At 39.6% G+C, this 27,984-nt stretch overlaps 2 pseudogenes and 1 gene segment (V, D, J or C); 1 reads left to right on the top strand and 2 right to left on the bottom strand.

The window, feature by feature from the left end:
• Nucleotides 1-292: 292 nt before the first annotated feature.
• On the bottom strand, nucleotides 293-1,279 carry LOC127677135 (serine/threonine-protein kinase pim-3-like; annotated as a pseudogene).
• An 11,229-nt stretch (nucleotides 1,280-12,508) lies between these two features.
• Nucleotides 12,509-13,135, bottom strand: LOC127677991 (immunoglobulin kappa chain variable 6-17-like). The segment is given in 2 exon segments: nucleotides 12,509-12,846; nucleotides 13,036-13,135. Coding segments are annotated over 2 exon segments (414 nt in total).
• A 723-nt stretch (nucleotides 13,136-13,858) lies between these two features.
• Nucleotides 13,859-15,517, top strand: LOC127677992 (ornithine decarboxylase-like; annotated as a pseudogene).
• Nucleotides 15,518-27,984: the final 12,467 nt, after the last annotated feature.

The following is a 27,984-nucleotide window of genomic DNA, read 5'->3' on the forward strand; positions in this document are numbered from 1 at the left end:
GCAGATTAGGGGTCTCTGATTCAAGTATCCATCCAGGGCAGGTGGGACCTTGATTAGCTTGCTGCCATCTTTGGATAGAAGAGCTCAAGAAAAGCCAGGCCCTGTGGAGCAGCATTCAAAAGGCATTCAAAGGAAAGGGAACAGACCTGGTGCCAAGAGGTCTCAAGGGGTCAGAAATCAATGCTTTTGCAGGAGACATCCCAGGAAGATAACTTCATTCTGGGAGAGGGCTGGCTAGGCTGAGCCCAGGCCCCCAGTGTAGATTCCAGATCCCCCTTCCTCTTCCTCTCCCTCACATGCTCTCACTGCTGGAAGTGGTACTGGCTCCATCATCAGTATCCTGGGAACAAAGCTGAAGAAGGTCACAGTTCTCTGAAATGTTCCCCTCTGCCCCTAGCATCCAGGGGAGGGCAGCAATCTGTTCCTAGCATCCACAAGGGCATCTCTGAGAGCAGTAGGGAGAGACAGCACTCAATAAGCTGCCTGGCACTATGGGGAAACCCTCTACCAGAAAAAGAGCCTGCCATGAAAGATCTCCTTGTCCTGCTCAAAGGCACACACACCATGGCATAGATCGGTACAACCAGAGACCACACAGTGGCAGAACCCCCGTGATATCAGTGATATCAGATCCACTCTGGGGGAGGGGTGTAGACACAAGTGCCATCAAAGTCAGTGTAGACCTTGTCCTTGAGTACTGTGCCTGAGCTGAAGTGGATGAGATTCAGCTCACCCAAGGGCATGCCCACAAGCAGGTTCTTGTCCTTGATGTCATGGTTAGTGACCCCAAAATTCTGACAGTACCACACAGCAGCAAGCACATGAATGAAGAAGTGATGTGCCAGAAGCAAATCCAGGGCTCTGGGTTCAGTGATGAAGCTGAAGAGGTCCTGTGCCTGCTCAGCTTGCTTCAGCACCAGCAATAAGCCATCTGGCTGTTTGAATCAGTCAAACAGGAGGATCAAGCCTCATGCGCTCTGCTTTGTCCAACATGTGCAGCAGCAATTCCTCCATGGGCATGGGCACTCTGTCGAGAATGCCCCACTAGGTCACCTGCTTCTTCAACACTTGCTTCAAGGCCACAGGAAGTCAGTCAAAGATGTGGCTGCCCTTTGTAGGCCATGTTGAAGCCACTGCTGCCGAGCACAAAGCCCAACTAGTACACCTTCTGGAAGCTCTCCTTGTCTACCTTGACTGGCTGTAGGATCTTCACAGGGATGTGGTACATGCCGCCATGTGTGCAGAGGTGCACCAGGGAGCCAAATTTGGACAGCAGCATCTCAAGTGGCCTCGTATCCACTGTCATTTCTAACCTGTCCGATGAGGACACAGAAGGGCAGTCTTCCTGACCACAGACCCCTTAGCAGATCACACAGCTCTGAGGCCGAAAGCTCAGCAAGGCAGTCACAGCACAGTTGCCAAGTGGCAGCATGGAACCTCATAGATAGCAGCTGGCAGAGCATCTCACACAGAATGGTGCTATTCTTTTTCTTTTTTTATTGAATAATGTCTTCTTTTACATTGCCAATTTTAAAATCTTTCCAGATATACCCCCTCCACTAAGACCCTAACCCCTCCTCCTCCTTTCCCCTGCCTTCACGTATATGCCCCTCCACCCAACACACTCCCCCCCCCCGCCTCAGTTTCCCTTTGTTGGGGCCTATGTTGAGACTTTATCTGACCAAAGACAATTCCTCCCACTGATGCCCAACAAAGCCTTCCTCTGCCACATTTTTGGCTGGAACCATATGTGCCCCTTGGTTGATGGTTCAGTCTCCCGTAGTCTTGGGGCGCCTCAGTGGCTGAAATTATTGTCCTTCCAATGGGGCTGTAAACCCCTTCAGCTCCTATGGACCATCCTCCAACTCCTCCAATGGGGACCCATGCCCAGTTAAATGGTTTGTTGTTAGCATCTGCCTCTGTATTTGTAAAGCTCTCACAGGGCCCCTACAGAGACAACCATGACATGCTCCCTTTAGTATGCACTTCTTGTCATCCACAAAAGTGTTGGGGTTTGGTGACTTTTTAGAGAATGAATCTCCAAGTAGGACAGTCTCTGGGTGGCCTTTACTTCAGTCTCTGCTTCATACATTGTCTCCTTTATTGCTCCTGTGAGTAGTTTGTTCCCTCACTTAAGTCCTCCTTTTTCTCGAGCTTCTTGTGCTGGGTGAATTGTAATTTTGTTTATTTTGAGCTTTTGGACTAACATCCATTTATTAGTGAGTGTATACCATGTGTGTTCTTTTGTGATTGGGTTGCCTCGCTCAGGATGACACTTTCTAGTTCCATCCATTTGCCTAAGAATTTCATGAATTCACCATTTTTAATAGCTGAATAGTAACCCATTGTGTATGTATACCATAGTTTCTGTATCCATTCCTCTGTTGAGGGACATCTGGGTTCTTTCCATCTTCTGGCTGTTATAAATAAGGCAGCTATGAACATAGTGCAGCATGTGTCCTTATTACATGTAGGAGCATCTTCTAGGTATATGCCCAGGAGAGGTATAGCTGGGTCTGCAGGTTGTACTATGTCTAATTTTCTGAGGGTTCACCAAACTGATTTCCAGAGTAGTTTTACCAGCTTGCAATCCCACCAACAATAGGGAAGTATTCTTTTTCCCCACATCTCTCCAGCATATTGTATCCCCTGGAGTTTTTCATCTTAGCCATTATGACTGGTGTAAGGTAGAATCTCAATGTTGTTTTGATTTGCATTTCCCTGATAACTAAGGATGCTGAACATTTCTTTATGTGCTTTTGAGACATTTGAGTTTCCTCAGTTGAGAATTCTCTGTTTAGCTCTGTACCCCATTTTTAAAAGGGTTATTTTACTCTCTGGAGACTAACTTTTTTAGTTCTTTGTATACATTGGATAATAGCCTTCTATCAGATGTAGGGTTGGTAAAGATCTTTTCCCAATTTGTTGGTTGCCATTTTGTCCGATTGTCTGTGTCCTTTGCCTTACAGAATCTTTGCAGTTTTATGAGGTTCCATTTGTCAATTCTTATTCTTAGAGTATAAGCCATTGGTGTTCTGTTCAGGAAGTTTTCCCCTGTGCCCATGTGTTCAAGATTCGCACCCCCCTTCTCCTCTATAAACTTCAGTGTGTCTGGATTTATGTGTAGATGCTTGATCCCCTTTGATGTGAGCTTTATACAAGGAGATAAGAATGTGTCTATTTGCATTTTTCTGCATGCAGATCTCCAGTTGATACAGCACCATTTGTTATAAATGTTTTTTCCCCCACTGGATGGTTTTAGCTCCTTTGTCAAATATCAAGTGACCATGCATGTGTGGGTCCTTTTCTGGGTCTTCAATTCTATTCCAGTGATCTACCTGTCTGTTACTGTACCAATAGAAGTGGTCATTGACAGTGAGTACATACAATGCATGTCATTTTGGGTCTGAGTTACCTTGCTTGAGATGATTTCTTGTTCCATCCATTTGCCTGAAAAACTCAGGAAGTTTTGCTTTCACCAATAAAATACAAGAGATAGAGGGGAGAATCCCAGGCATCAAAAACATGATAGAAGATAATTTCACAATGGTCAATGAAAATACAAAACCTCCTAACACAAAACATCCAGGAAATTTGGGACTCAATGAAAGATCAAACCTAAGAATAATAGAAATTAAATAGAGTGAAGATTCACAGAACAAAAAACCAGAAAATAACTTTAGCAAATTTATAGAAGAAACATAACCCAAAAAATACATCATAATGTACAAGCCTACAGAATACCAAGTAAAGAAGAAAAATCCTCCTACAAATAATAATCAAAACACAAAATGTTCAGAAAAAAGAAAGAATATTAAAGCTATAAGGTGAAAAAAACCAAGTAACATGAAGGAAGACCTGTCAGAATTATACAAGACTTCTCAACAGAGACAGTAAAAGCCAGAGGATCTGGAACAGATGTTATACAGACACTAAGAAAACCCAGGTGCCAGCCCAGGTTACTATACTCAGCAAAACTTTCAACCATCTTAAATGGAGAAGCCAAGATATTCCATGATAAAACCAAATTAAAAAAAAAATCTTTCCATTAGTCCAGTCCTATGGAGGATACTAGAAGGAAAAATCCTGCTTCCTGGTGTTACAGAGGAACCTGGCTGGGTTCCCAGCACCCACTTCAACTAAATAAAAAACTCCTCTTACTCAAGCTCTCTAAAATCTGACCCTCTCTTATGACAGCTTTGAGCCATCACTCATACAAATACCTACACTCCTCCATAGATACATGCACAAAATTTAAAATAAAATAACTCTGTGAAGGAAAAATACAGTACCTCAGGCTGGCAATTTGACTCACCTGTTAACAGGAAAGGAAAAGATTCCAGCAAAACTAATGACCTGAGTTTGATTCCCAGATACAACCTAGTGAAAAGTAAAAACTAACTTCTACAGGTTGTCTTTTGGCCTACACACACACACACACACACACACACACACACACACACAAATATGAGAGAGAGACATGTTCATGCACATCCTAGAATAAATGTATTTGTATAAAATTTTTTCAAATTATAAAATTTCTATTTGTTATCCTTTTTAAATTTGAATTTTTATTTAATCATGTTTTACAGTTCAATTTTGACTCCTTTCCTGTCAAATCTCTGAGAGTTCCCCATCCCATACATCTTCTGCCGATCTCCACAAGAATACCCCTACCACCCCCAACCCCAACCACACCAAACCTCACTCCCTGGAGCCTACAGTCTCTTGAGGGTTAGGTGCATCTTCTATGACTGATTCCAAACCTGGTAGTCCTCTCTTCTATATATGTTGGAGGCCTCATATCAGCAAATGCATGCTGCCTGTTTTGTGGCTCAGTGTCTGAGAGATCTCAGGGGTCCAGGTTAGTTGAGACTGCAGGTCCTCCTACAGCGTCACCCTACTCCTTTGCTTTCTAACTTCTTGAGTTCTTTGTATATATTAGATATTAGCCCTCTGTCAGATTTAGGGTTGGTGAAGATCCTTTCCCATTCTATTGGTTGACGTTTTGTCCTTTGGACCATGTCCTTTGCCTTACAGAAACTTTGTAATTTTATGAGGTCCCATGTGTCAATTCTTGATCTTAGAGCATAAGCTATTGGTGTTCTGTTCAGGAACTTTCCCCTGTGCCCATGTCCTCAAAGGTCATCCTGCCACAAAACAATCTACAGATTCAATGAAATCCCCATCAAAATCCCAACTCAGTTCTTCACAGAGTTAGAGAGAGCAATTCTCAAATTCATCTGGAATAACAAAAAATGCAGGATAGATAAAACTGTTCTCAACAGCAAAAGAACTTCTGGGAAAATCAGTACCCCAGACCTCAAACATTACTACAGAGCAATAGTGATAAAACACTGCATAGTATCAGTACAATGTCAGGCAAGTGGATCAATGGAATAGGATTGAAACCCAGAAATGAACCCACAAACCTATCATCAATTGATCTTTGACAAAAGAGCTGAAAACGTCCAGTGGAAAAACAATAGCTTGTTCAACAAATGGTACCAGTTCAATTGGAGGTCAGCATGCAGAAGAATGCAAATTGATCCATTCTTATTTCCTTGTACTAAGCTCAACTCCAAGTGGATCAAAGACCTCCACATAAAACCTGACACACTGAAACTAATAGAAAAGAAACTGGGGAATTTATTGCTTATAATAGCTGAGTAGTCACCAAAATCAGACACTAATTTTGATGCCAACAAGTGCATGCTCAAAGGAGCCTGACATAGCTGTCTTCTGAGAGGTTCTTCCAGTACCAGACAAATACAGAGGTGGGTGTTCTCAGACAACCCTTGGACTGAGCACAAGCTTCCTAATGGAGGAGCTAGTAAAAGGACCCAAGGAGCTGAAGAGACTTGCAGTCCCATAGGAGGAAGAACAATATGAAGCAACCAGTAGGAACAGAGCTCCCAGGGACTAAATAACCAACCAAAGAGCACATTTGGAGGGACTCATAGCTCCAGGTGGATATGTAGCAAAGGTTGGCCTTGTAGAGCATCAAAGGGAGAAGCCCTGCATCCTGAGAAGACGTGATGTCCCATTATAAGAGAATGCCAGGAAAGGAAAACCAGAGTGTATGGATTGGTGAATAGGGGGAGGAGAGCTAAGTTATATGGTTCTCTGGGGAAAGGGAGAAACCAGGAAAGTGGACAACATTTGAAATATAAATAAAGAATATATCTAATAAAATTAATAAACATAACAACTAATATTTATTTTGTAAATGAGAAATAGTTGAACAGACACATGCATATAAACATTAGCAAAATACATAGATATGATAACATGATTTTCAATCATCAATAATATTTTTCCAAAATAAAGGAGATAAATAACTCACTTAAAGAAATTCAAGTGAACACAGGTGTTTACCTGTAGAAGACCACAACGACGAAACATAGATATGATAACATGATTTTCAATCATCAATAATATTTTTCCAAAATAAAGGAGATAAATAACCACTTAAAGAAATCCAAGTGAACACAGGTGTTTACCTGTAGAAGACCACAACGACGAAACTCAAAAATCCCTTAAAGGACTTCAGGAAATCACAACATTGTAGGTAAATAAACTGAACAATATCATGCAGTATTTAAAAATAGAAATAGAAACAATAAAGAAGTCACAAAGAGAAACAACACTGAGATAGAAAACCTAGGAAATAGATCAGGAGTCATAGATGCAAGCATCATCAACAGAGTATAAGAGATAGAAGAGAGAATCTCAGGTGCAGACGATATAACAGAAAAACTTAACAGAACAGTCAAAGAAAATGCAAAATGCAAAAAGCTCCTAATGCAAAACATCCAGGAAATCCAGGACACATTGAGCATACCAAACCTAAGTATAATAGGTATAAAATAAAGTGAAGATTCCCAAATTTAAGGAGCAGTAAGCATCTTCAATGCCCATGGACATACAAGAAGCCTACAGAACTTTGAAAAGATTAGACCAGAAAAGAAATTCCTCCTGTCACATAATAATCAATACACCAACTGAACTAAAATAAAAGAATATTAAAAGCAGTAAGGGACAAAAGTCAAGTAATAGATAAGGGCAAACCCATCAGAATTACACCAGACTTTACAATAGAAACCATAAAAGCTAGAAGATCCAGGCCATATCTCAGACAGAACCTCAGAGAACAAAAATGCCAAACCAGACTACTATAAGCAGCAAAAATCTCAATCACCATAGATTGATAGATGGAAAAAGCAGCATATTCTATGATAAAAGCAAATTTAAACAGCACCTTTCCACAAATCCAGCTCTACAAAGTTTAATAGATGGAAAATGCCAACACAAGGAGGGAAATGACACCCTAGAAAAAGGAAGAAAGCAATCTTCTTTCAACAAACCAAAAAGAAGATAATGATAGAAACATAAAATAACATCAAAAATAACAGGAAGAAAAAAATCACTATTCCTTAATATCTCTCAACATCAATGGACTCAATTCCCCAATAAAAAGACTTAGACTACCAGACTGGATATGTAAACAGGACCCAACACTTTAGGGAATACAGGAAATGCACCTCAGTGTCAAAGACAAGCGCTACATCAGAGTAAAAAGCAGGAAAACAATTTGCCATTCAAATGATCCCAGGAAAGAGGCTGGAGTAGCCATTCCAATGTCAGATAAAATCGATTTTCAACCAAAATTCATTTTAATAGACACAGAAGGATACTTCATACTAATAAAAGAAAAAAAAATCTACCAAGAAGAACTCTCAATTCTGAATATCTTTTCTCCAAATGCAAGGGCACCCACATACATAAAAGAAACTCTACTAAAGCTCAAAGCACACATTGTCCTCTCACAATAATTGTGGGTGACTTCAACACCCCACTCCCATCAGTGGAGAGATCATAGAAACACAACCTAAACAGAGACACAGTGAAACTGGCAGAAGTTTTGGATCAAATTGATTTAACAGATACCTACGGACAATTTCATCCTAAATCAAAGAATATACCTTCTCAGCACCTCATGGTACCTTCTCCAAAACTGACCATATAATTGGTCACAAAACAGATATGAAAAGATTGAAATTATCCCATACTTCCTATCAGATTACAAAAGATTAAGACTGATTTTAAATAGGAACAAAACAACAGAAAGCCCAAATAAAATGGAAACTGAACTATGCTCTACTCAATGATTAACTCAAACAAATCAGTAGCATTCCTATACTAAAAGGATAAACAGGCTGGGAAATAAATCATGGAAATGACACCCTTCACCATAGTCACAAACTATTAAAGTATCTTGGTGGGACACTAATCAAACAAGTGAAAGATTTGTATGACAAAAACTTCAAGTCTTTGAAGAAAGAAATCAATGAAGACTTCAGAAAACAGAAAGATCTCCCATGCTAGTGGATTGGCAGGATTAATATAGCAAATATGTCCATCTCACCAAAAGCAATCTACAGATTCAATGAAACCCATACCAAAATTCTAACTCAATTCTTCATATAGTTATAAAGTACAACTCTCAAATTCCTCTGAAATAACAAAACACCCAGGATAACTAAAACTAGTCTTAGCAATAAAAGAACTTATGGGATAATCAATATCCTGGACCTCAAGCAGTACTGCAGAGCAATAGTGACAAGAACTACATCTTGTTTGAACAGTGACAGGCAGGTACATCAATGGAGCAGAACTTTTTTTTTTTTTTTTTTTTTTTTTTTTTTTTTTGAGATTCTGTCCTAACTTCCTTTATTAATGGACAGTGATATGGATGTAAAAGTGAAATAAACCCTTTCCTCCCCAACTTGTTTTTTGATTATAGTATTTCATTACAGCAATGGAAAACGTAACTAAGACAAACAAGTATATCAGTTTATATATTTATTTTGTTTTTGTTTAAAAATTTTTTATTCGATATATTTTTTATTTACATTTCAAATGATTTCTCCTTTTCTAGCCCCCCACACTTCCCGAAAGTCCCGTAAGCCCCCTTCTCTTCCCCTGTCCTCCCACCGAACCCTTCCCACTTCCCCGTTCTGGTTTTGCTGAATACTGCTTCACTGAGTCTTTCCAGAACAAGGGGCCACTCTTCCTTTCTTCTTGTACCTCATTTGATGTGTAGATTATGTTTTGGGTATTCCAGTTTTCTAGGTTAATATCCACTTATTAGTGAGTGCATACCATGATTCACCTTTTGAGTCTGGGTTACCTCACTTAGTATGATGTTCTCTAGCTCCATCCATTTGCCTAAGAATTTCATGAATTCATTGTTTCTAATGGCTGAATAGTACTCCATTGTGTAGATATACCACATTTTTTTGCATCTACTCTTCTATTGAGGGATACCTGGGTTCTTCCCAGCATCTGGCAATTATAAATAGGGCTGCTATGAACATAGTAGAGCATGTATCCTTATTACATGGTGGGGAATCCTCTGGGTATATGCCCAGGAGTGGTATAGCAGGATCTTCTGGAAGTGAGGTGCCCAGTTTTCGGAGGAACCACCAGACTGATTTCCAGAGTGGTTGTACCAATTTGCAACCCCTCCAGCAGTGGAGGAGTGTTCCTCTTTCTCCACACCCTCTCCAACACCTGCTGTTTCCTGAATTTTTAATCATAGCCATTCTGACTGGTATAAGGTGAAATCTCAGGGTTGTTTTGATTTGCATTTCCCTAATGACTAATGAAGTTGAGCATTTTTTAAGATGCTTCTCCACCATCCGAATTTCTTCAGGTGAGAATTCTTTGTTTAACTCTATACACCACACCCACATATTAACTCACACACTTATGGTTACTTGATCTTTGACAAAGGAGTTAAAGCCATCAAGTGGTTAAAAGAGAGCATTTTCAACAAATAGTGCTGATTTAAATCAGGGTTAGCATGCAGAAGAGTGCAAATTAATCCATTCTTATCTTCTTGTACAAAGTTTAATTTCATGTGGATCAAGGACCTTCACATAAACCAGATACACTGAAACAAATAGAAAAGAAAGTGGGGTTGATGCTCAAGCACATGGGCACAGGGGAAAATTTCATGAACAGAACACCAATAGCTTATGCTCTAAGATCAAAAATTGGCAAATGGGACCTCATAAAATTACAAAATTTTTGTAAGGCAAAGGACAGTGTCAATAGGACAAAATGGCAACCAACAAATCGGGAAAAGATCTTTATCAACCATATATCTGACAGAGAACTAATATCCAATATACACAAAGAACTCAAGAAGTTAGATTCCAGAGAGCCAAATAACCTTATTTTAAAAATGGGAGTACAACACTAAAGAAAGAATTTTCAACTGAAGAGTATCAAATGGTTGAGAAGCACCCAAAGAAATGATCAAAATCTTTAGTTATCAGGGAAGTGAAAATCAAAACATTTCTCCTCACACCAGTCAGAATGTGTAAGATCAAAATCTCAGGAGACAGCAGGTTCTTTCAAGGATGTGGAGAAAAAGGAATACTCCTCCACTGCTCATGGGATTGCAAGCTGGCTCTTCCACTCTGGAAATTAGTTAGGAGGTTCCTCAGAAAATTTGGCATAATACTACCAGAGGACCCTGCTATACCACTCCTGGGAATATTCCCAGAGGATTCTCCAGCTTGTAGTAAGGACACATGGTGCATTATGTTCATAGCAACCTTAGTTATATTAGCCAGAAGCTGGAAAGAACCCAGGTGCCCCTCAACAGAGGAATCTGTACAGAAAATGTAGTACATTTACACAATGAAATACTACTCAGCTATTTAAAACAATGAATACATGAAATTCTTGAGAAAATTGATGGAATTAGAAAATACCATCCTGAGTACTGTGAACCAATCACTAAAATAACAGTTGGTAAGCACTCACTGATAAGTGGATATTAGCCCAGATGCCTGGAATACTCAAGATAAAATTTACAGACCAAGTGGAGCTCATGAAGAAGGAAGAGGTAAGTGTGGATACTCTGGTCCTTCTTAGATAGGGGAAGAAAATAACCACAGCAGGAGATATGAAGACAAAGTGTGGAGAAAAGAAAAGGCCATCATCCAAAAACCGTCCCACCTGGGGTTCCATCCCACATATAGTTATCCAACCCAGAAACTATCATGGATGCCAACAAGTGCTAGCTGACAGGAGCCTGATATACCTGTCTCTTGAGAGCCTCTGCCAGTGCCTGACAAATACAGAGACAGATGCTCTCAACCAACCATTGGATTGAGCACAGTGCCAATGGAAGAGCTAGCGGAAGGATTCAAGGAGCTAAGAAGTTTGCAGCTCCACAGGTGGAACAACAATGTGAACCAACCAGTATCCCCAAAGCTCCAAGGGACTAAAACACCAACCAACGAGTAAACATGAAGGGACTCATGGCTCCAGCCATGTATATAGCAGAGGATGGACCTGTTAGACATTAATTGGAGAAGACTTCCGTGTTTCTGAGAAAACTAGATGCCCCAGTATACTGGAATGCCAAGACAGAGATGTGGAAGTGGTTGGATTGGCGAGCAGGGGAAGGATGGATAGGTTAAGGGCTTTTTCAGCGGGGGGAGAGAATCTGGAAAGAGGACAACATTTGAAATGCAATTAAAGAATATACCTAATTAAAAAATAAAGCATATGCAGGACTGATAAATCCTATATATGTTTTCTAAAAAAAAAAGATAGAAAAATAAACTTTATTTCCATAATAAAAAATCATATTTACCATTAGGGTGGTATAAAATGAGTTATCACATTCCCTCATTGTGAAAGTAGATGAGAAGACAACAGATACAGATGTGGCCTAGGCATAGGAAGCATAGATCAGCTATGTTGTTAAAAAAGTCAAACATCATGATTTCTCTGACTTTTATATCCAGGTTTTTTATAGATTCATAAAACCATGTGTGTGTGTGTGTGTGTGTGTGTGTGTGTGTGTGTGTGCGCGTGTGTGCATACGTGCTCTCGTGCATGTGAACACCTGTGAGTGAACAATGTATATGTCATATAGAAATTGGTGTTACACTAGGGATTAGATGTATGTTAATTAGAGGGAAAGGTGATGACAGGGAGAAGAAACAAGGATAATGAAGACTGTCAAAATACATGACATAATTTTAGATATTTGTTTTATGAAATTCAACTTTAAATATGCAAATAAAAAAAGTTAACCAAAAGAACAACCTTAGGGAAATTGCCAGGAGTCCAGAACTGAGGGCGGCCTCTCAGAGCTGAGCTAAGCAAAAGCCCAGTTCTCTTCCGTATCTTCCAGTGAGAACAGAGCCTGACATTCTCTTGATTTAGCTCATGAAAACAAAAATTTGAACTTTTCTTTCGAGAATATAGGATAACAAATTTGTCATGTCAATACACAGAATCTAAGGATAAGAAATTAAAAAAATATACAAATTACTTTACATCGATTTTTCCATAAGCACCTTGCACGTCAAAGGACCTTTTCCTTGATTTTCTACCATATTTGGCAACAGTTAGGAAAAGAAGATGCAGGCAGAAGGGGAAGTGTGTAGGTCTGGGTATGTGTGGTGCAGACATATGGTTAGAATCTCAGAGGAGGTTGTGTAGGAGGATGAAGCACTGTGGGAGGAGAGCTACTATACAGACAGTAATAAACTGCCAAGTCTTCAGCCTGCACACTGCTGATGGTGAGAGTAAAATCTGTTCCAGTTCCACTGCCTGTGAAGTGATCAGGGAACCCAGTAAATTGGTAGGATGCTGCGTAGATCAGCAGTTTAGGAGATTGGCCTGTTTTCTGTTGGTACCAGTTCACAGCAATACCCACATTCTGACTGGCCTTACAGCTGATGGTGACCCTGTCTCCTACTGATGTGGACATGGATTTGTGAGACTGGGTCATCACAATGTCTCCATCAACACCTGCAATCAGAAATAGAAAATGAGTATACACTTACAGACAAAAAGATTTTTGTGATACAAATATAAGAATCCAAACTGTATTTTGTAATGGTATTGTCTGCAAACTATTAGCTTCCTATAAGAAAAAAAAAACTATTTCTCTGCAAAGGAATTACTTTTAAGATATTATAATACTTTTAAAAGTCTCACCAGACAACCAGAGCAACACAAATATGAAGACTTGAGTCTGTGATTCCATCTTGATCCCCATACTGTTCTGAGGCATTTCAGATCTCACTGCAAAGGCCTGGTTTATAAATCATGGGCAGCTGGACTGACCTCTAGGGATCTATGCAAAGTAGTCATCAGATAAGAAAGGAAATTGCCCGGACACAGTTGTGTGAGAACATCCAGGTCAAATCAACACCAACAGTACTATTAAAGAAAGGAAGTAATCACAGGGAAGGAAGTCAACATAGAAGCTCAAGGACCGATTAAAAGGTCTGAAACCACAAGTGTGTAGAAGCTCTCATGACAGGCTTCCTTCCATTAACAATCAACAGATGAGTATTACAGAATTAATAGTAAAACTTCCTTTGACTGGATACTGAGGAAACAATAAATCCTGTACAACAACAATAACAACATCAACAGGGGAAGTGAAAAAGAAGAAAGGAAAAAAGGTGAAATGGGAAGAGGAGGAGAGAGGGAAGAAAACAGAAAAGGATGGAGAAGAGAGGGAATATTTAATTGGAGAGGTAAGAGAAATGTAAAGGTTTGTCTCCACAGCGAATGCCCCTGGCTGCCCTCAAACAGCAACTCAGCCACCCTGGATCTGTGCCCGCAGTGGGCTCAAGGAGGCAGCTGCTCACTGACAGCCAGGCTCTCCAAGGGGTTTAGCAGCAGCATCTGATGCATCCAGCCAGCTGTGACCCTGTGCTGTGAGTGTTTCCACTGCTCCAAGGAGACAGCATTTAGAGTTCTTGGATAAGTTGGCATTGTGAGAAGCTGGCTATAATCTAATTCCATTTCTATGTCAAGAACTCTGAGCATCTTTACAAAAGGAGAGTTTGACTGCCATATCCTCAATGAAGGCTTTATTTACTGCTAAGGACATTCTGGACAAAAAAAAAATCAATGAAGTCTCTTCCTCTGACATTAAGGAATCTTTCTATGTTGATAACCTCAGAGATATTCTAAAGAAGTATCTGAGGTGGGTAAAGCTCTCCCTGTTACTTCTTTTTTACTGCAGTCAAGTGAAACACCAGCAGCACCAGAGTGAGAACCCTAGCTGCTATTGGGACAGGATTTGAATGTGCAAGGAAGACTGAAATATAGTTCGTGCAGGGAATTGGGGTATCTCCAGATAGGATTATCTACGCAAGTCATTGTAAACAAGTGTCTCAAATTAAGTATTCTGCTAGTAATAAAGTTCAGATGATGACTTTTGACAGTGAAATTTAATTTATGAAAGTTGCCAGAGCACATCCAGAGGCAATGTTGATTTTGCAGATTGCCACTGACTATTCCAAAGAAGTCAGTCTCTTCAGTGTTAAGTTTGGTGCCACACTCAAAACTAGCACGTTTCTCTTGCAGTGAGAAAGTAAGCTAAATAATGACATCATTGGTGTCAGCTTCCATGTGGGCAGTGGATTTACTGACCCTGAGACCTTCGTGCAGGCAGTGTCAGATGCCCACTGTGTGTTTGACAAGGGAACAGATGCTGGTTTCAAAATATATCTGCTTGATATTGGTTTGAAGAGATCACCAATGTAATCACCCAGCTCTGAACAAATACTTCCCATCAGACTCTAGTGTGAGAGTCATACCTGAGCTGGCCAGATACAACAATCAATTTTCACACGTACATTAAACAACATTGTCAAAAAGCCCTATGTGGAAGGAGTGAATGAGCTCTGAACATGAAGATGAATCAATTGAGCAAACCTTCATGGATTATGTGAATGATGGAGTGTATGGATCATTTAACTGCATTCTTTTTTTTTCAAATTTAATTAATTAATTAATTAATTAATTACTTTTAAAAATTATTCCTTTTTTTAATATTTTTACTTTCTATATTCTTTGTTTACATTCCAAATGATTTCCCCTTTCCCGGATCCCCCCTCCCAGTATGTCCCATAAACCTTCTTCTCTCCTTCCCTTCTCCAATCACCTCCCTCCATTTTTTTTGTCCTTATATTCCCTTCCCATGCTAGATCAATCCTTTCCAGGATCAGGACCCTCTCCATACTTCTACATGGGAGTCATTTGTTATGCAATTTGTGCCTTGGGTATTCATGTGCATTCTTTATGATCACGCACATGTGAAGGCCCTGCTGCAGAGGAGTCCCAAGCCAAATGAGAAGTATTACTCATTCAGCATCTGGGTACCAATCTGATATTCTTGATAGAATTGTTGAGTTCTGTAACCAACCTGAAATGCATGTGGGTGATTGGATGCTGTTTGAGAACATGTGTGCATACGCCATTGCTACTGCTTCTATTTTCAATGGGTTCCAGAGGCCAAACATCATGGCCAATGTGGCAACACATGAAGCAGATCCAAAGCCATGGCTTCCCTCCATAAATAGAGGAACAGGATGTTGGCACTCTGCCCATGTCTTGTGCCCAGGAGTGTGGAATGCACAGTCTCCCTGCAGCTTGTGCTTCTGCTAGTGGCAATATGTAGATGCCATTCTTGTAGCTCTTACCTGTAAGTTTAGCTTGAATTAAGGCATTTGGGGGGGACATTTAACTTAATTACTGCTAGTCTGGAATGTCTTCTTAAGTGTAGTGTTGGCACCAGTGCCGTACTGAAGGCTGTGAGATGGGGGTCACATTTACTGTGCTCCTGTGAAAACTTTGAATATTTTTATATGGATTTGCATTCAATTTGCAAATATGATATTAATGTGTGAACTCAGCTGGTGAGCAAGCACTTGTAGCTTATACATTGGCAGAATGGGCCAACAGCTTATGTTGTGACCAATTTTGAAAATAAAGTATCTTGAAATAATTGGGCATCAGGAAATGTTTGTAAGTATCACTTAAAGAAGGTACACAGTCTGGACAGGCTGCTGTATCACAGCAGTGAATCTAACTCAGCACAGTAGACAGGAGAAGTGGATGGCACAAGTCTGTGTCCTCTCTCTCTGTGTGTGTGTAATGGATCAGTCTGCTTAGTCCACACCAAGTGTGTGCAGACAAGCACACACACAGTACAGATATATACAAACATACATGCATGAATACACTGTGTAAAGCATCAGTCTGCTTAGCCCATCCCATGTGTGTGCAGATAGGCACACACGCAGTACACATATATTCAAACTTATATGCTTGCATATACATACATACATTCATATGTACATAAATACATACATACATACATACAGACAGACACACATATTTACATATAATTTGAGTTGTGAGCCCTAAGCCTCTGCTCCAGCTACCAAGTCTTCTACTTGCTGCCTACTTTCTGCTTTCATACAGTATAACCCTCTGAAATTACAAATGAATCCTTTCTTTTTTGGATATTTTATTTATTTACATTTCAAATGTTTTCTCCTTTCCCATTTTCCCCTTTGCAAACACACATCTCATTTCCCTTTAACCTGCTTCTATGACAGTGCTCCCCAACCCACCTACCCACTTGCACATCACTGCCCTAGCAGTCCTCTGCACTAAGACAGCAAGCCTTCACAGGACCAAGGGCCTCCCCTTTCATTGATGACAGATAAGTCCCCCTCATCACTTTCAATCCTTCACATAGCTCCTCCATTGGGGGTCCTTGTACTCAGTCCAATGGTTGGCTGTGAGGATCTGCATGTGTATTGGTCAGGAACTGGCAGAGCCTCTCAGGAGACAGCTATAACAGGCTCCTGTCAGCAAGCATTGTTTGGCTTCTGCAATAGTGACTGGATTTGGTGTCTGCATTTGGGATGGATCCTCAGGTGGGGAAGTCCCTGGATGACCTTTCCTTAAGTCTCAGCTCCACACTTTGTCCCTGTATTTCCTTTAGACAGGAGAAATTCTGGGTTAAAATGTTGGAGAAGGGTGGGTTGCCCCATTCCCCAACTAGCAGGCCCTGCCTAACCTCTGGATATGGTTTCTACAGGCCTTCCTGAACTTTTGTGGGGTATTTCGTCTAATGTCATCCCTATGGAGTCCTAGGAGTATCTTACTCTCTTGGCATCTGGGACTTTCGAATTGCTAATCCATGTTCCTCATTCCTTACTGCTACACATTTCTGTTCAATTTCCTGACCCTCTGTATATTGCCTCCATCTTTTCCTGTACCTAATCTGCCACCTCTTTATATCCTCCCACTTTTCTGTTCCTCCCAAGTCCCTTCCATTCTCTACTTCTTCCTTCCTCTTGAGCTTCATGTCAGAGGGAGGGATATTGCACTCTCTATGCCTAATACCCACTTATCAGTGAGTTCATGCCAAGTGTGTTCTTTTCTGATTGGGTTCCTGCACTTAGAATCACAGGTTTCAGTTCCATCCATTTGCCTAAGAATTTCATGAATTGTTTTTAATAGCTGTGCAGTATTCCATGATGTAAACAAACCACATTTTCTATATCTATTCCTCTGCTAAAGGACATCTGGGTTCTTTCCAGCTTCTGCCTCTTATAGCTATGACTCCTATTAATATAGTGGAGCATGTGTCCTTATTGCATGGTGAAGCATCTTCTGGGTATACGCCCAGCAGGTATAGCTGGATCTTCAGGTACAACTATTTGTCCAGTATTTTGTGGAACTGAAAGACAGATTTCCAGAGAGATTGAACCAACTTGAAATCCCACAAGCAGTGGAGGAGTGTTCCTCTTTCTCCATATCCTCATCAGCATCTGCTATCACCTGAGTTTTTTTTTTTTTTAATCTTAGACATTCTGATTGATGTAAAGTGGAAACTCAGGGTCATTTTGATTTGCATCCCTTATGGCTAATGATATAGAGAATTTCCTTAGGTGCTTCTCTGACATTCGACTTTCCTTAGTTGAGAATTCACTGTTTAGCTTTGTTCCACAATTTTTATTAGGGTTGTTTGGTTTTCTGGAGTCTAACTTCTTTAATTCTTTGTATATATTGAATATTAGCACTGTATCAGATGTAGGACTGATCTAGATCTTTTGCAGTAGGTTGGTTGCTGTTTTATCATATTAACACTGCCCTTTGCCTTGAAGAAGCTTTGAAATTTAATGAGGTGCCATTTTCAACTCTTGATCTTAGAGCATAAACCAATGGCGTTTTGTTCAGGAAATTTCCCCTGTGCCCATATATTTGAGGCTCTTCCCCACTTTCTCTTCTATTAGTTTCAGTTTATCTGTTTTTATGTGGAGGGTCACAAACCCGTGGAATTAAGCTTTGTAGAAGGAAGTAAGAGTGAATTGATTTGCATTTTTCTATATAGGCTCACCACCAGTTGAAACAGCACCAATTGTTGAAAATGCCTTTTTTTTTCTACTGATGATTTTATTTCCTTTGTGAAAAATGAAATGGCCACAGAGGTTTGGGTTAATTTCTGGGTTTTCAGTCCTATTCCATTTATCTTCCTGCCTGCCTTAGTACTAATAATATTCAGGTTTTATCACTAGTACAGCTTGAGGTCAAGGATACTGAATCTGCCAGAAGTTTTGTATTGTTGAGTATAGAATTCAAGAACAGGGGATTTTTCTTACACAGTCACCAAATGAAGACACTATTGTGGATGTCAAGAAGTACGTGCTGACAGTAGGCTGATATATCTGTCTCCAGTGAGGCTCTGTCAGAGCATCACATATATAGATGTGGATTCTCACAACCAACAATTGAACTGATCACATGTCCCCAATGGAGGAGTTAGAGAAAAGATGGAACGAGCTGAAGGGTTTACAATCCCATAGGAAGAATATCAATATCAAACAACCAAGCTCCCAGGGTTTAAACCACCAACTAAGGAATACACATGGAGGGACCCAAGGCTCGATCCACATGTGTACCAGAGGATGGCCTTGCTGACCATCAGTGGGAGAACAGGTCCTTGGTCTTGGGAAGGCTGGACACCACAGGACAGAGAGGCAGGAGTGGATGGATGGATGGGGACAAATCCTCATATAAGCAGGAGAAGGGGGATGGGATGGAGGTTTCTGAGAAGAATAAGTAAAAAGGATAACATTTGAAATATAAATAAATAAAATACTGAAAATATTAATTGTTTAATAATAATTTTAAAATATTTAAAAAATGAAAAAAAAGTTTTTGGTTAGCATTTCTAAACCTGGTCCTCATATATTACACCAATAACATTACTGTTCTTAACTTGACACATATTATGCTTTTAGTAATGGATTCTCTGCCCCAACACAAGCACAAACACACACACCCACATACAAACTCTGTCTTCCATTGCATAGAGTTCCATTGACATGCATATGTGGTAACATTTTTATAATGTTAACAATACAGTTTTCTCTTCTTAGCATTACTTCCCATTTTCGAGAAGCAAAAAATTCTCCTGCACATGAAAGTGTAGATAGTGCTCTCAGTTAGACAAAGAAAAACATAGCAAGATAGTAGAAAGGATATGAGAAATGATTCCGTTGGTGGAAGTTGTTATAAAAATGGTGGAATGAGAATGCCTTCATCAGAAACAGCTGGAGAGTAGGCCTATGAGAAGACATTTGGCCACATAAATCTCAGAGAGCAATACTTTGCATATGTATGGGGCACTGTGATTATGATGGGCATAGGGACTTGTGAAATTTCATCCTTGAGGAAGAAGATAAAATAGACTTTGCATAGAGGTTATTATAGCACTGACATTGCATTATTTGGGAAGTATCTCAGTAAGTTTCTGGTTAATGCTTAATTCAATGAGAGCCTGTGAGACAATTGGCACCATGAGTTCTTATTTTCACTGGGTATATTTTAGTCAATGTTGTATTAGCACACAAAGAGGAAAGAATGTGGAAAATGTTATCAGTTTTGCTGCAGGTGAACTTTTATGATATTTTTCCTGTTATTATCAGAAATACACAGAATGATATTCATTGTAATGCTTCGAACTACAAACCTGTTCACAAGAATATGCATGGGGTGACTTAAACCCTAAGAATAACCTACCATTGTTTGTTTGGCTAGTTTATTTTTGTTTTATTTCTTTTACCTTGTTTGCTGAATAGTAATGGTATCTAACTACTTGCGAAATCCTTATATTTAAACCTATAGGATTGTGCAATTATCTATCTCTATCTCTATCTCTATCTCTATCTCTATCTCTATCTCTATCTCCATCTCCATCTCCATCTCCATCTCCATCTCCATCTCCATCTCCATCTCCATCTCCATCTCCATCTCCATCTCCATCTCCATATCTATATCTATATCTATACATATATAATTGAAATAGTGTATAAAATATGATCTTCAGATGTTTCACACTTTTGAACTTACACAACCCCACCCTTGATACCTACTCAAACCAAGGCTAGGTCTTCTTTGAAGGTCTGATAGAATTCTTCACTAAAAACATTTGGCTCTGTCCTTTTTTGGATTGGGAGATTTTCAATGACTGCTTTTATTTCTTTAAGAGCTATAGTACTGTTTAGATGGTCTATCTGATCCTGATTTAACTTTAGTAATTGGTATCTGCCTAGAAAATTGTCCATTTCATGCAGATTTTCCAGTTGAGTTGAAAATAGGCTTTTGTAATAGGATCTATTGATTTTTTGAATATTCACAGTTTCTGTTCTTATATCTCCCTTTTCATTTCTGATTTTGTTAATTTGGATACTATCTCTGTGCCCTCTAGTTAGACTGGCTAAGCGTTTACCTATCTTGTTGATTTTCACAAGGAATCAACTCCTGGTTTTGTTAATTCTCAGTATAGTTCTCTTTGTTTCTTCTTGGTTGATTTCAGCCCTTAGTTTGATGATTTACTGCTGTCTATTCCTCTTTGGTATATTAGCTTCTTTCTGTTCAAAAGCTTTCAGGTGTGCTGTTAAGCTGCCAGTGTATGTTCTATCCAGTTTCTTGAAGAGAAAAGGGAAAAGTACCATAAAGAAAGACCTGTCAGAATTACACCAGACTTCTCAACACAGAATCTAAAAGGCAGAGGATCCAGAACAGATGTCATATAGACCATAAGAGAACACAGATGCCAGCGCAAGCTACTATACCCAACAACATTTTCAACCACATATATGGAAAAACCATGATATTCCATGATAAAAACAAATTAAAAAATCTTTCCACTAATCCAATAGTACAAAGGATACTAGAAGGAAAAATCCTGCTTCCTGCTGTTATACAGGATTCTGGATTGGTTCCTAGCACCCACTTCAACTAGATCAAAAACTCATGTAACTCCAGCTTTGTAAAATCTGGTGCTCTCTTCTGACTGCTTTGAGACTGCACTTTTACATATACCTACACTACTCCACAAGTACATACACAAAATTTAAAATAAAATAAATCTGTCAAGCAAAAAATAGTACCTCACGCTGGCAATTTTACTTAACCTTTACCAGGAAAGGTAAAGGTTACAGAAAAGCTGATGACCTGAGTTTGATTCCCAGATAGCACATATCTTTCTGAAAAGAAAGAACTAACTTCTGCAGGTTTTCTTTTCATCTACAGACATACACACACACACACACACACACACACACACACACACACACACACGCGCGCGCACACACACACACACAGAGAAAGAGAGAGAGAGAGAGAGAGAGAGAGAGAGAGAGAGAGAGAGAGAGAGAGAGAGAAAGATAGAGAGATGTGCATGCATACCCAACAATAAATGTATTTGTATATCATTTTCAAAATTATACAATTTCTATTAAATATTCTTTTTAAATTCAAAACTTTTTGTTTATTTAGATTTTTTTACAGTCCAGATTTTATGACATTCCTGGTAGACCCTCTTACTGTTCCCCATCCTATACCTCTTCTCGCAGTCTCCAAGAGCATGTCCCTATCTCAAAGTCACACTCCACCAAATCTCCCCACTCCCTGGGGACACCAGTCTCTTGAGGCTTACTTGCATCTTTTCTGACTAATTCCAAACTTGTCAGTCCTCTGTTGCATATATAGTGGGGGACTCATATCAGCTGGTGTCTGCTGACTAGTTTGTGGCTCAGTATCTGAGAGATCTCAGAGGTCCATCTACAGGGTCACCGTTTTCTTCAGCTTCTTCTAGAATTTCCCTAATTCAACCATAGGGTTTTTTCATCTGACTCTTTCAGCTTTTTGTTCGGTCTTTTGCAGGGTACTCATGATTGGCCCCTTCTTGTGACTACAACCTAGGCTCAGTAATGAGAATCAGGAAACAGTGAATCCTAGGTGATAGGAAAATCAAATAAGAGACAGGGTGAGCACAGTGCCCTAGGAGAACCTGTAATAAGAAACTGATAGGCCATTGATATATGTATACAAAACCTTCCCAAGAGCGGAACTTTAGACTTGTAAATTTTAAAAATAATAGTGGGCATCATTCATGGAAAGCAGAAAACTAAGGGCAATGGGGAAACTTAAAACCAATTAGAAATGCCCTAATTATAATGATCAAGAGTCCAGGGCCATGGAAAGTCATGATTGCCACAGAGGTTGCTCCCAACACTTCTCTGCACCAACACCTGGAAGACAGAGCAGCAGCACCCATAGCCGGAGTATGCCTGTCTCCATTTCTGAGAGCTGGAAGAAAGGATGCATCTTGGGCTTCTGGCAGCTGCCCTTAAAGGAGCCTGGGATGTTGGATAATGACTCCATATGCAAATCATCTTGGCAGATTGTGTGATGCTGATCAAAGGGCTCCTGTTTCAACCACAGGAAGTTGCTGTCAGCAGGAAATTTACTAGAGCATCACATGTGTATTAAAGAAGCCTGAAAGCCTATTCTATTGAGTGCTTAGTCTCTAATCTTATAGGTGTGATGGGGGGCGCAATATAAATGTACTTTTAAAGAATGTAAGGTATTTCAAGCACAATGTGCTCCCCCAAAATTGTCCACACCCAACAATAATGTTTTCTAAGAGGAATAAGAATAAATACTTGATGAAGATATGTAATATAAATAATAATTAAAATACTTATGTCTGATTTTTGTGTTTTTGTGTGTAATGTGTCTATATGTGTTCATTTTTATTTGTGAGGGTAACTTTCATTGCTGTAGTATAGGAGTAGAGATCAGAGAACATCCTTGTGTGTGACAGTTGCCTTACACCTTTTACACCACTATATTTTTTTTTTTTATGTCAGCCACTCCTTCCGGACTCAGTTGTGAGAATCCCTCCTCAGGAGCTATCAAAATGGCAGCACAAAGACATCTCCTTAGCCTGCAGCCTGTCCATGATGTTTGCACTGCCTGCTTCAGCAAGAGCTACTTCTCAAGAGCTGTCCATGGTAGTACTCCTTTCCTACTTCAGTTTACAGCTGTCACAGGGGAGCTGTCCACAATAGCAAGACCTCTTTCCTTCCTCACCCTATAGCCTTGGGGAAAAAAAAAAAAACACTGCCGGAGCTGTCCACAATGGCAATACTTCTCTACAGCCTTCTGCAGAGATGACACTTCATCAAAAGCCAGCAGCAGGAAAAGGGAGGGAGTGAAAAAGGGCAACCAATACCTGAGCAGGAATGGCTACCAATCCTTGAGGTCCACAATCTCATTACTTAAAATCACACTGATTCACAATCTGGAAATCTCTCCCATAATAAGTTCTGCCCCCTGCCTAGTCCTATATATGCACTTCCATTTCTCTAATTCCCTGCTGCCCACTCCTAGGAGCAGAGGTCATCCAGCACCGGATTCATCCCTTCACTTCCTGAAACCTCCAATAACTTTTTTTCATGACATTTTCTGCTGATGTGACTCTTCAGAAAATTCATGAAAAACTGAAGCAATGAAGAGAAAAAGAAAGAAGAACCAGGGCTGGGGCTCCTTAGCTCTTCATCTCAACTGGGAAAGCCCACCCCTTGGAGCTGTAATACCTCTGTTGAAGAGGCTTCCTTTCCGAGCTATTTGGTTCCTGAACTCCCATATCTCAGGATGCCCTTCCATCCACCTCAGAGTTGAAAGGTTCCTGAGTTCACATGTCACACGTTACCCTTCAACTGGAAGCTTCTCCCCTCAGAGTTGTATAGTCACTGGACTTCCAAGTCTCAGGACACCCTTCCATCTGAGTGGAAATACTTACACCCAGAAAAGCAGCATCCATAGCAGGAGAGCAGCTGAACTTGTCCCTGAAAACTGGAACAGAAGTTCCTTTTCACGTCACATAGAAGTGGCTTTAAGGATGCTTTGAAAGTCCTGGGTCTTTGCCTAATGATTCAACATACAAAGCAGCTCAATAAAGCTCACCCATAAATGAAAATATGCTCTTATCTCAGTGGTAGTTGGGCTTGGCAAAACCATTCACAGAGGACTTCAAGCACATCATAAGATATTGTAGGACTGTTCCATGCAATATTTACCTTATATATTTATAAACATTTTACATTATATATTTGAATCATATTTCACATTCCCCAACTTCTACTGGAATCTACACACCACCCAAGCCATTACATTATTTTGCATAATTTAAGTTTATACATTATACATCCTGATCACAGTCCCCATACTTTATCTCTCACCAGTCCCTCACTTATACCAGCACACACTGGGACATTACCAAGAAAATAGATATCCACAAACAAACATACCCAATTGGAAATGGGATACAGACCTAAACAGAGAATTCTCAACAGATGAATCTCAAATGGCTGAGAATCACTTTAAAAATGTTCATAATTTTTAGTCATCAGGAAAATTAAAAGCAGATCAAATCTGAAATTTTAACTTACATGTACCAGAATCGCTAAGATCAAAACTTAAGCAACAACAAACACCACATACTGGTGAGGATATGGAGAAGGGGGAACACTTCTCCATTGCTGGTGGGAATCAAAACTTATAAAACCACTTTGCAAATCAACTTGGTAGTTTCTTAGAAAATGGAGAATAGCTCTACCCCAGGAATCAGCTATACCACTCCTGAACGTAATATACCCAAAAGATGCTCCACCATATCATAAGGATGCATACTTAACTATGTTCATAGCAACTTTAATAGCCAGAAACTGGATGCAACCTAGATGCAACCTTCAGTTGATGAATATATAAAGAAAATGTGGTACATCTAAAAATTAGAATAATATTAAGCTATTAAAATAGAGATATCATGAAATTTAAAATGAATGTATGGAAATAGAGAATATCTTCCTGAGTGAGGTAACCCAGATCCAAATTTATATTATTTAACCCTCTTTATTTAGCTCTGACTTCTCTCTCTCCAAATCTCATAAACACAAAAAAATAAAAAAAAAATAAATACAGTAATACACCAAGTGATCTATAGATGTTCTAGTGTAAAGAATTTGAGAGTTTTATGAACAATTTGAAGTCTCAGAAATATCAAAGTTTTCCAGCAACACTGCATTTCATATTGTTAACCTTAGCAAAATGAGAAATTATTGGATTTTATACAATAAAGAAATGATATGACTTCCTCTTGGTAACACAATTTAATAGCATTCAAGTCTATCTATAAATGTCCTCAGGAGCTCGGATAATTGGAGACATAATCACGGAACAGAGATCATTGTGAATAAGCTGTTACCCCTTTACAGTATTCCAAAATCCAATACAGAGCTAACAAGATACTCTGAAAACAGAAGAGTTGACATTCTGGGTCATATTCAGGGTGGGGAGTATCTAATATCTCAGTCTCCACAGTCAGAAAACAGATAAAACCCCAAAAGATGCTCCAACATATAACAAGGACACATACTCCACGATGTTCATAATAACCTTATTTACAAAGCCAGAAGATGTAAAGAATCCAGATGTCTTTCAGCAGAGAAGCGGATACAGAAAATTTGGTACATTTACACAATGGAGTACTATTCAGCTATTAAAAACAATGACTTCATGAAATTCTTAGGCAAGTGGGTGGAACTAGAAAAATATCATCGTGAGTGAGGCAACCCAAATCCAAAAGACCACACATGGAAAGCTCAAAATACCCAAGATATAATTCACGGACCACATGAAGCTCAAGAAGAAGGAAGACCAAAGTGTGAATATTTCGGACATTCTTAGAAAGACAAAATATGAATGTGAGAAGATACAGAGACAAATCATGGAGCACACACTGAAGGAAAGGCAATCCAGAGTTTTACCCACATGGGGATATATCCCATTTACAGTTACCAACCTCAGACACTATTGATGATGCCAAGAAGTATATGCTGAAAGGAGACTGATATAGCTATCTCTGGAGATATTCTGCCACATCCTGATGATGCTCTCAGTCAACCATTGGACTGAGCATGGGATCACCAATGGAGGAATTAGAGAAAGGAATGAAGGAGCTGTAGGGGTTTGTAGCCCCACAGGAGGAACTAAAATATCAACCAACCAGAACCCCAGAGCTCCCAGGGACTAAACCACCAACCAAAGAGTACACATGGTGCAACCCATGGCTCCAGCCATATATGTAGCAGAGGATTGCCTTGTTGGAAACCAATGGGAGGAAAGTCCCTTAGTACTATGAAGGCTAGATACCCCAGTAAAGGGTGATGCCAGGATTGTGAAGCATTAGTAGTTGCGTGGGTGGAAGGAACACCATCATAGGAGGAGGGAAGATGGGATAGGGGGTTTTCAGAGGTTAAATCAGAAAAGAGTATAACTTTTGGAATTTAAGTAAAAAATATATTTAATATTTTTTAAAAAGGGGGGAGGAAAAAGGAATAATTGATGAGTTCATATATAAAAAAGATATCCACTCTATAAGTGTTCATTTTTTTTTCAAAATGTCCATAGGAAATCCCGGACTCTTAGAGGGTACCAAGTGTTGGATTCTCTAGGTTGAAGTAAGATGAGGAATTCCTACCTGCAAGCTGGTAACAGTGCCAGGATGACAGAGGAGACATAATAAGAATAAAAATCACCTACTGGAGTAGCAGCCCAGTGTAGTCTGTGGGCATACCTAGAAGAAATTTTGATATTCTCTATTCTGATTAATTATACTTGCAAGGCTTACTTTTGTTTATATTTAAGATACTGGATTTTTCAGTGCTATGGGTATTTCAAAGTTTTTTTTTTTTTTTTTTTTTTAGGCTTTTTTTTCTTTTCCATTCTTGTTTTTTATTCGATATAATTTATTTACATTTCAAATGATTTCCCCTTTTCTAGCCCCCCCCACTCCCCGAAAGTCCCGTAAGCCCCCTTCTCTTCCCCTGTCTTCCCTCCCACCCCTTCCCAGTTCCCCGTTCTGGTTTGCCAAATACTGTTTCACTGAGTCTTTCCAGAACCAGGGACCACTCCTGCTTTCTTCTTGTATCTCATTTGATGTGTGGATTATGTTTTGGGTATTCCAGTTTTCTAGGTTAATAACCACTTATTAGTGAGTGCATACCATGATTCACCTTTTGAGTCTGGGTTACCTCACTTAGTATGATGTTCTCTAGCTCCATCCATTTGCCTAAGAATTTCATGAATTCATTGTTTCTAATGGCTGAATAGTACTCCATTGTGTAGATATACCACATTTTTTTGTATCCACTCTTCTGTTGAGGGATACCTGGGTTCTTTCCAGCATCTGGCAATTATAAATAGGGCTGCTATGAACATAGTAGAGCATGTATCCTTATTACATGGTGGGGAATCCTCTGGGTATATGCCCAGGAGTGGTATAGCAGGATCTTCTGGAAGTGAGGTGCCCAGTTTTCGGAGGAACCGCCAGACTGATTTCCAGAGTGGTTGTACCAATTTGCAACCCCAAAGTTAATCTTCTCTAGTGTTTCTATATTCTTATTTAATTTCTATCTTAGGTCCTACATTATCATTGTCCAAAATATTAGGCCTATATTTGTATTTTCTTGAGCATCACTTGAGTGTCTGTTCTCCTTTTTCTTTCTCCTTAAATACATAGAGATGTTTCTTGGTGTCTTCCTTAATTTTTTTGAATTTTTCTGCTGAAATTAATGGTTATTCTTTGAAATTTTCTGACCTGTGATTTATCTAGGTAATTCTCATTGGCAAACAACCCTGCAGTACTTGTAGGTTTTGAAGAAAATATGCCTGATTCATCTTTAATAGTGATGGTAATATTGCAATGAGATCTTG

This window comes from Apodemus sylvaticus, chromosome 2 (genome assembly GCF_947179515.1).
Source record: "Apodemus sylvaticus chromosome 2, mApoSyl1.1, whole genome shotgun sequence".
NCBI lineage: Eukaryota > Metazoa > Chordata > Mammalia > Rodentia > Muridae > Apodemus > Apodemus sylvaticus.